Source organism: Hydra vulgaris, chromosome 08 (assembly GCF_038396675.1).
Source record: "Hydra vulgaris chromosome 08, alternate assembly HydraT2T_AEP".
In the NCBI taxonomy this organism is placed as follows: Eukaryota; Metazoa; Cnidaria; class Hydrozoa; order Anthoathecata; family Hydridae; genus Hydra; species Hydra vulgaris.
Genome location: NC_088927.1, coordinates 7,431,121 through 7,441,639, shown reverse-complemented (window position 1 = coordinate 7,441,639; position 10,519 = coordinate 7,431,121). Strand labels below are relative to the sequence as shown.

The window sequence follows — 10,519 nt, the reverse complement described above, 5'->3', positions numbered from 1 at the left end:
TTAAGTTTTTTTTGGACTTTTCTTTCCTGCATCAACATATCGTCATATCATCATCAACATAACATGTCTTTAAGGTCAAAGTTCCTTGCATCAACGCATCTTAAATTCAAAGTTCCTTGGTAGAATACGTTTTAAGGTTGTGTTTTTTTTTTGTTTATTTTTTTTTTTTTTGCCGTTTAAAAATATATGCAGTTTCGAAGTATATAAATAAAAATAAATATTGGCGGGGCAAGAAGACTTGTTTAGCCTTATCACCGAGCCCCCCAAAAAATCTAACGTTTCCTAGACTGTCTCACAAACTTGTTGGTTAGCTCGTACTGATGCTTGTTTAGCCATTAAAAATGTTTATTCTATTTACAAGGTGATTAAGAATTATTTAGAAAATCAAATAAAACATATTTTATTTGTAATTGTGCATACTTATTCACAAATATTTTCTATATAGGCTCTTCTCAATCTTAACGACGATCAGAAAGCAAAACCAAGAGCAGAGGCCTTCGGACTTTTGATCAAAATGAATTATCTTGAGACAGCTATTTAAATAATCATTCGGAACAGAATCATGGAAAGGTTCAACAAAGTTAACAAGAAACTGCAGTTGCTGAAGCTTGATTAGGTATGGTTAAAAAACTGTACTATCTCTGAAGCATTACGTGCAGCAAGTTCGCTCCTATTTCAAGCAATATGAAAAGGAAGTCGTGTTTTTGGTCAACACGGATGAATATGTCTATGTTTAAAGGTTTCCAAGAGCACGCAAGAGGCATTCGATGATGAAATTAACAGTGTGGAAACTATAATGTTTTCTGGGCGATTTTAAATGATTGCCGACGTTAATGAGATCACAGACAAACTAAAGAGTGATAGAGATAAAAAAAAGACTGTTCTGGATTTAACTCTCTGTTTGGTTTTCTCGTGAATCTCCGCAGCATAGATATTTCGGAGATTACATGCAGTTTACAAAAACCAGTCGACCGATATCCTACTGATCTTTCTATTGTTCAAATAGAAAACCAGATATTGGACTCCATCGACCTAAAAGATATTATATCTGCATTCGCAAGCTTAAAAGGCAGACGAAAAGTTTTTTAAAACATACACTAATCGCAGCGTGTTTTTAATTATAATTAACGCGAGATGCTTGTCTAAATACAAAAGAAAATACATTCTAAAGCCATAACGCAACAATTACAAAGATTTTTTTTATTTTAGACCGCTGTTAAATTTGAATACTAGGAGGCCAACAGGGGCCAGAAGGCCTAAAGTTCCGGGTAGTCAAGAAGTACTTTACCCGGCCCTAGACATAGGGCTATATGAAAATATTAAGCCAACTCTAGCCAAGTCCGTGTCTTCTTTGCGCAACCCGTTTGTTTATATAAATTCTCTGTTTATGTGAACACTTCTTAATATTTTATTTAACTGTGTGAACAGCAAAAAAAAAAAAATATATATATATATAAATTTTATTAAAAGGAAAGGCCGACAACGCAGTGTAGTTTTAAATTGATGTAAAATGTCGAATCGTCATAATTTGACTAGGCGTCAAATTACGACGATTAGACTTAATCTGACGTCAAGTTACCACTGGAAATGCATACATTGACTGATAAAAAGAAATGTTTTCAACAACTACTAATTTTGACTGTAGAGATGAAATGAGAAAATCTTAAATATGCAGTTACTATAGTTACCTATTTAGTTTTTTATTATTATTAGAAACGATGTGGAACCGTCACAGGTCTATCTAAAATTTCGTAATCGATAAGATTTAAATTAAAATTTTTTTTATAACTGACATAATTAAGTAATGCACTTTTTATGCAACATAGTTACAATTAAATGCAGAACGTTGGATGAAATAAATTAATTGAAATTCCATAACAATTTCGAAACATTTACAACCGGTTAGTTTGACACCAATGAGCAATTTTCTTTTAAACCCAAAAACTTTGAACACCATTGCGTTTATTATCTGTGCACCTGATGAATATCGCACGTAAAACCTTACTATAACGATGATCCTAGAAAAAAAAAACAAAAAAAACATATCATAAGAGCAGCAAGATTATTGGGAGAGAAAATAACTTGAATGTGGGCGTTTAAGCAAAACATTTGGAATGTTGTCTTCCTTGGTGATAAATAACTTAAAAAATATTCAATTATATATATCAAAAACTATTTATATTAAAAAATATATTTCAAAGATAAATTAAACCATAAATATTTTATACATTTTTCAAATTTTATAACATATTTTTATAAATATATTTTATTTTTAAACACAGCCCAAAAAGTATTTATTTTTACATCGCCTCTAGAAAAAAATATCGAACTTACTAAGTTAAAACTTAAGATTTAAATTTTTTTGGCTACATTAAGTTTAAAGATACTGCTTATGTAAATGGTACAGTAACTTTTTTACGCTGCGCAAAAATAGAAGTTTAACTGCTACCACAAGAAAAATGATCAAATACATAGGACCAAATGCGAGTTCTCTTGCGTGTGAAGCGCTCTTCCACTGTGTCGAGTTCTTAAAACAAATACAGATTTGTTATAGACGTGCTGTGAGCGGTGTAACGATTAAGGTCGTCCAGCAGAACCGGACGACAAAAATTTCAAAAAAGTAGCAGTTAGTCGCCCGGCAATGCAATCAGAAAATTACAGCTAAGTTTTTTTTAACTTATCTTTTAAATCTAGAAGAACTTTGTTGTTTTTGGTTATTTTAACAGTAACCTTGGTCACACACAGAATTGCTAACTTCCTTGCAAAAAAAGTTGATACTTTATTGTACGGAACAAAAGTAGCGTACTAATTTAATTTCGCCAATTGATCATTATCTGGCTATTCTTTTAGCCTTTCCACACAGAAAGGATCACTAGTTGTCATATATTAGAATTTAAACTCAATGTCATCATGAAAACTGTGTAAATATCTTGATTTCGGGAACGTTCTAAAAATTTTTAGTCGATAAAATAATTTGTTTAAAACATCAAAATAAAAGTAAAAAGTTTGTTACGCTTTGCTTTCGTAAATGCGTTGCAAGTGTTTGTGGCACTTCATTCAGAAAAATAAAATGGTGAATCGATTTTGTACACTTTGAAACCATGGTATTTTACTGATGTCTTACATATAACGTTTTAACTAAACTAGATAACAACTTTCCCTATATACCATTTACTGGCAGGTTATGTAATCCATCTCAAACTTGTTAAGAATGTGTGAGTAAAGTAAAATTAAGATGGACAACTTATAGGCAAAACAACTTTGATTTAATAAAAATGTGCCAAGAAAATTAGTGTTGTTATCGACTTTGACTAAAAGTCAACTAGTTGAAAGTCAAAATTAGCCGACTCTAAAAAATCTAATAGTCGATCTATTCGACTACAGACTTCTTACTAATCGACTAATAATCTTCAAAAACTGATTTAGATAAGCATTATTGTTTTGCTTATCTTTATAGCATACGGCGTTTTCAGAAAAAGAAGAAAAAAACGAAGAATAATGAAAGAAAAGATTGCTGCCCCATCCCAAACCCTCAGCCAATGTAGCAGCACTCTACTGCAAGCCTGGCTATTTGTCAATCAATGTGTGTACTGAAGCCCCCGGCAGCAGGCTATTTAAGTAAGTATTTAAGGTGGTCCCTAAATCATTGGGGTCTGGGAATAGGTTGTCCCGTTATCTAAGCGGCCTTTCTTTCATATTGTTTTGCTGCATTATAATTTAAACAATATGATATAAAAAAAATAGAAAACGAATATGAATTACTTTATTATTTTTATTAAAATTTATTTAAAAAAAAATCAATTATCTCCATGCTACCACTAAATCGACTTTAAGCCCAATTTATCAATTTCAAATATTTATCAGTCAGTTTTAGTCAACTTTAGAAATTATATTAGTCGATTTAGTGGACAGTCAAATTATTTACAACAAGTCAAATTATTGTCGTCGCAACAACACTACAAATAAATATGATTTTAATAAATTAAAAAGTTTATGGTATTTTGGATTTGTTTTTTTTTCAGAAGAAATTATGTAAAGCATAAAAAGTCATAAATGAAAAAATATATTGAAAAATCCAAAACTAAATTTACCATCAAACCAACTTCAAAGATTAATAATAAAAAAGAAGCCATGAAAAGATGATGGCATGACAATGGAAACAATGGAAAAAATGATGAAATGAAACTGAAAGTACTTGCAATTTTAAAGTTCAGTGAAAAGCTAGTCTAGTAGCCAGTTGCAAGACTCTGCAGGTCATGATCAATAGTAAATCAAAAATATAAGCAAAACCAGGAGAAAAACCTAGATGATCTGGAAGAAAAACTAATTGAATATACAAGTTTTTGTGCTTAGATAAGAGATGAAAAAAATTATCGATTATGCTGGCAAAAAAATATTAAATTTTTAAAATGTTTGACATGGTGAAAAGTGGTGGCTTTTACTAATTAATTACTTAAAGAAAGTCAAGGTTGTGTGAGTCTTTGTTGCCTAGAAGCAACAGCATCTGTGCAATATATATGTATGGACAGGACAAAAATTCCAGCTTTGGAAGGTCTAATCCAAAGCAAAAATTTATTGGACAAACCAGAATATGTACAGATTATGCATATAGAACACCCCATTTAGTTCAAGCCTCTAAAATGTGTTCAAATAAACAAGGTATTGCTAAGATACGGTTAAACTAAACAAGATGTTGCTAAGTTATGGTTTAGAAAAACATTTCTTCCAAATATTATTTCTGCAAGACCAAAAATTTTGATTCTAGATAGACACGACTCTAAATGCGTCAGAAAAACATAATTTTAGAATAGAACATAATTTTGGAATAGAAGTTGAAAGCACTAATATTTGAGGAAAAAAGATGAGTTTTATTGAGGATTTAGAAATTTTACACTAAAAAGATGCGACTTTGCTAAATCAAGAGTCACAGTTTTCATTCAGCCAGTTTTGGATGATGGAACAAATGCTAATAGCAACAAAAAAGTTTTTGTAAAAAGTGAAAATAGTATGACCTTACAACAATGGAGCAGAGGCTCCAGCTTAGCAGCTAGAACAGGTTTAACTTACAATTCGTTTTTAAACCTAAAAAGTTTTTAAATCTAAAAGAGGAATAACCTTATCAGAAGAGCCACCTCAAATGGATTTTAGTTATCAAAATATGATAACTAAAATCCGTACAAGGATATTTGATAGAGGTAGAGAATGGAATCATGAGTAATGAATGAGAATAAATGATGAGAAAGAAAATGAATAATGAAAATGAGCACAATAAAGTCAACATTAGCAGATGCTTGATTCACAATGGATTATTATGATTTCCATGAAAGGTCAGTAGTGAATCTGAGAAGATCTAAAGTAGAGGACTCAGTAAGAGTGTTGCCATTCATCAATATTGTAATAAATATTAATAAATACATTTTTGTTTATTATTTGCCAGCCGTTGCAGTTACAAAAGCTAAAAGCAGTTACCGCAGTGTCATAGTTACCCAAGCTTTTACAAAAAGAGATCACATTTAAGCTTGGTTGTTCTAAGTGATGACTTTTACACACGATATAGTTTTAAATAATTCAGAGAAAACTAAAGAGAGTCCTAGTGATTTTTGTTAGAAAGTTTTCTAGACCACAAGTTGTAAAAGATGAGGAGCAAACTTTGGAAATAGTTTTACTTTATCCTAAGGTACAATCAAATAACAGTAAGAAGTGCAATCATAGGCATGTAGAAGAAGTTCAAACTTAAAGTCACAAAAAGAGCAAGTGGTAGCAAAAGATAAAATTCAATAAATACAGTTACTTCAAAGACCACAAATATTGGTGAAGGAAAAGATTGAAACAACTTAACACATTTTATATACCAACCTATCAGATGAAAAAGTGATGCAAAGCTAATCATAAAAATATTCTGCTTACTGCTAAAGTCTAGGAGAAAAAACAGTAGCTTCTTGCCTTAGAGACAAGACAGTAGCTGGATGCATTTGACAGATGTCAACTGCATCCAGCAGTAAGATAAACATTTTTATTGAAACACCATCTCTAGGCTTAACTTTAATCAAAACCATCTCTAGATTGTTTTTAATCAAAATTAAACTCGATTATTATTAAACTATCAACTATATGATTATTATTAACTATATGATTATTATTAAACTATCTAACAAAATTAAACTTGATTATTAATAAACTAATAAATTTATTATTTTTTTATTTAAGGCAGTACATGTTAGTAATTCAATTAGTTGTAGCTATTGATATTATTTATCTGTAAAGATTTCTTTAGAGACCACCAATAGAGCTTAGCCTTAACTTTGATGTGTTTCTTAAAAAATTCTACATAAAATTTGCATGATTATAGATACATAAAATTTGCATGATTAAATATATTTAATAGAGATAAATAATTTAGTTTCCATTGTTTGCACAATGGAAACTAAATTATTTTTCTCTATTAAATATATTTCTACTGAATATTTTTTTCTTTAATAAGTAAACTCATGTTTTAAATTGCTAGAAACAATTTAGATAATAATAAATGATTATAATGACTTTAGGTTGCCAAATAAACATTGATCTATATAATAAAATAAGATAATAAAAACAACAACAACAACAACAACAACAACAACAACAACAACAACAACAACAACAACAACAACAATAGTAGTAGCAGTAGTAATGACAGAAGTAAATTATTAAAATAAAAATAAATACCTTATTTTCTTATTTGTGTTTTGGACATGTAATAGTGAAATTTTCGTTAAATGTGCATCCTGTAAAAAAAATGTTAGACATTTTAAATACATTTTCTAGATAAGTATTTATATTTATTTTTAAAATCCTATCCCAATTACCAAAATCATTTTTAGAAGGTTTTATGTTGAGTAATAATATGTTGTGATCTAATTTCAACTCATCAAATTGAAATGTTTTGAAAATTACCGAAGTAACCAGGTACCAGAGTTGTTAGGCCTTGGCCTTGGTCTACGCCTTGAAAATTTTGGCCTTGACCTTGACTGTTTTGGCCTTTAAAAAAAATACATATTTTCTTATTGATTTTGTTGAATTATGCACATAAACTCGGTCGATTATTACAAAAGGTGGTTTTATTGTCACAGCACTTGCTACTTACAGTTTTGTTAATAATTGGCCTTAATGTAAGGCAAAAATTGAGGTCTTTGGTCTTGAAAATGTCTGCTTAGGCCTTGGCTATGAAAATCTTAATCTTGGCTTTTACCTTAAAACTCTTGGCCTTGGCCTTGTACTTGACCTAGTAACTTTGACTTGTGCTTGCTACTTTTGGCCTTGTTAACAACTCTGCCAGGTACTATTTAATGATGCTTCAGATTACCAGGTAACTAGGTACTTCAGATACACTACTATACAAGCATTATGCAAAATTCAGATTTGGGAATATTTATGCTCACGATGAATTAACTCTTTCGGCGCAGTAATTGAGGATTTCATTCACTGGTGTTTGATGACTTCTTTTCGCTATATTTTCATAACCAATATAGCTTTTTTATGATTTTTTTTGCAAATTATTACATAATGATTAGCCAATCAAAAACAGTTGTTTATCCGAAAATTCTATATGTTATAAATACAAAATTTAAGCTTTCAAGTGTAAGTTTCTCCAAAATGGCTTCTCGAAAAAGGTGTAATATTCCTCTAGATAAAGTTTTGGATTATGTGTTAGATAGTGATGATAATGAAAGTGGTTTGGACTCTGTTGGTGGTATGAGTAGTGGAGAAGAAAGAAATTTGAACTCTGTTGGTGGTATGAGTAGATGAAAAAAACAAAAGCAAAATTAATAACCAATTCAGATAACAAACCAAAAGTTTTAAATAAAAGTACATTATCGTATAATGATCCTGATAATTATAAGACAGCTGTACCGGATTTTAATCCAACTCGTGAACCTGGAGCTTATTTAGGCCTACACTTAGTATGAAACAATAAGGTAAGATCAATTGATTTTTTTTCCTTATTCTTCACAGACAAAATTATTAACGATGTATGTAGGCACACTAATACTTATGCGTGGCAGAATATTCAATTTAAGAAAACATGTGCTGATAAAAATGGAGCATGCCAGGAAACCTGCTTGATATATCAAAGGCTAGTTTAAGTTCCAGCCTATAAACAATATTGGAGTACAAATTCGCTGTATCATGGTTTGTGGGCAAGAGCCATTATATCTAGAGATCATTTTGTATCCCTTTTAGCAATGCTGCATATTGTAGACCCAAACAGTGAAGTTGACAAAACTGACAATCTAAGAAAAGTTCGGCAAGTTATTGACAAATTCAATACTAAATGTCGAGAGTTGTATCAGCCTAATCAAAACCTAGTTGTTAATGAACATTTGGTCAAATCAAAACATTGTTCTGGAATTCGTCAATATATCAAGAACAAGCCAGTCAAATTTGGAATCAAAATACGGGTCATTGCAGAATCAAAATCAGGTTACACTTGGGATTTTAACATTTATACAGGAAAAAGTAGCAGTACAAGTGATATAAACCTCACAGTTTGGGCTGTTATGGAGCTAACTAAGCCCCTGCTCTCAGTTTGAGACTTTGATAATTTTTATTTCACTTAGTACACTTTTTATTTCACACAGTTCACTTAGTAAAGGCTTTATACAAAGAAAAAACCTTATCTTGTGGTACAGTAACAGAAAAATGCAAAGGATTTCCTGAGAGTATGAAAAATGGTAAAATGTGGGCTAAAAATAAGAACCAAGGAGACATGCGTTGAGAATGCAACAATGAAGTTTTGTCATTGCAATGGGTAGACAACAGGGTTGTAACTATGCTATCGCCGATTGATTGTGCAAATGATTACGTTGAGGTAAAGCGCAAAAAAAAAGTTGGTTACAAGTGGAATGATATTTTAATTAAAAAACCGTTTGTGGTTCACCGTTACAATTATTTTATGAATGGTGTTGATTGATCTGATCAAATTTTGGCCAAGCATAATCTATTAAGGAAGTGTGTTAGATGGTGGAAAACACTCTTTTACCATCTCATAGACATTGCAGTTGAATAGTTTCATTTTATTCAAACACACATGTAATGATAGAAAAAATAAGAAGAAAGGAAATTCTTACTATAGCCTTTAAGACTTCCGAAAAGAATTCATTCAGGATTTGATTGGACTTTGCCAACTTTGTGTTGTGTTTGCAAATTCTCCACAACTTTGTGTTGTGGAGAATTTGCCAATACTCCACAACACAAGCCATATCTAACCTATGGAAAATACCATTCTGAGCATCTACCAAAGTTTAGAAACAAAAGAAGAAACTGTAAAGTGTGCTACACTCATAAAAAAAGAAGAAAAGATTTTTTCTTACTGTGGTGCACCTCAATGCAGCGTCGCCTTGCACTGCACTGCAGCAAAAAACTGTTTTGCAATATGGCATAGTTCAGATTTTCATAAAATTAAATAAAGTATTTATTTTAAAAGTACTTTTAGTGTTTTTTTAATTTTATTTTATTGTAATAATATTTTTCCCTTTTTTTTTGCTAATAAACCCCAAAACAATAAACCACCTGCCAGGCCATAACTAATAGTATTTTCAACAAAAAGATTTTGGTATTCTGATAGTCCATATATTACGCTCTATTTCTTCAATATATACTTAGGACTTTTACTTTTAAAGATATTCACATTTTTGCAAGACTCCAAAGTTGCTATTTTTCCGCAGTGCCAAAAGAGTTAAAATACTTTGAAAAAAAATGCACTTATCAAAGTCTGGGCCCAAAAATAACCCAAAATGTTTGGCCAGTTAACTATAGCACAAAAAATAAATTAATAATAACTTGGAAAATATGTTTCTTGAACTAACACAAGTAATATTGTTAAAAAGAAAAAAAATTTTTTAAAGATAAATATTTTCTATTTATGTGAATAAAATATTGTTAACCCTTTAAAAGTCTATGCCGTATTATTATGCAAACTTAAAGCGGTTTCCAAATGTCCTTGTTGTAATATTATGCAAACTGAAAGTGGTTCCCAAATGTTCATGCTGTAATATTACGGTTTTAAGCATCTCCTCAAATTTCCTTCTTGTTCATCAGTCTTGTTAATCGTCACAAAATTTATTATTACATAATTACAGAGCTTATGTTTCACTAATTCACTTTCACTTTAATCTTAAATATGGCAGAAAAGTTAGTTCTTTAAGTGCAAAAATTATTATTAAAAAAGCGAATAATTACTCACAAAGAGATTTAAATTATATATTTGATGAATGATTATTAAAAAGATATATTCGAGGAATGATTAATGAAATTGATAATGAAAGATTAATGCTCAGAAAAGGTGCGTGGTATGTTACAAACACAAAATTCAAAAGATTCAAGATATGAATATGTAGAATGTGATGTAGGACTTTGTGCAGCTCCACACTTGAGCATTTATCAAACAAAAAGTGAATATTAGTGAATATATATAGATATATTTTATAATAGTTTATATAGTATGATTATATATTTTTAAACTTAAATAATAACATTTTAT

General features: G+C 30.3%; 1 protein-coding gene across 2 annotated transcripts in view; it reads right to left on the bottom strand.

Annotated features, from left to right (window-relative positions):
• Positions 1-1,770: 1,770 nt before the first annotated feature.
• Positions 1,771-10,519, bottom strand: part of LOC101235136 (DNA repair protein RAD50) — a 34,778-nt gene continuing 26,029 nt past the window's right edge. Inside the window, exons 3-4 of one of the 2 annotated variants that reach the window (XM_065802998.1) lie at positions 6,706-6,764; positions 1,771-2,018 (exon numbers count right to left, since the gene is read on the bottom strand). In XM_065802998.1, the coding sequence (XP_065659070.1) occupies positions 6,715-6,764 (50 nt within the window). In that variant the 3' untranslated portion in view covers positions 1,771-2,018; positions 6,706-6,714. Of the gene's footprint in view, positions 2,019-2,686; positions 2,948-6,705; positions 6,765-10,519 lie in introns of those variants that run through there. The other variant, XM_065802999.1, reaches the window with a different exon arrangement.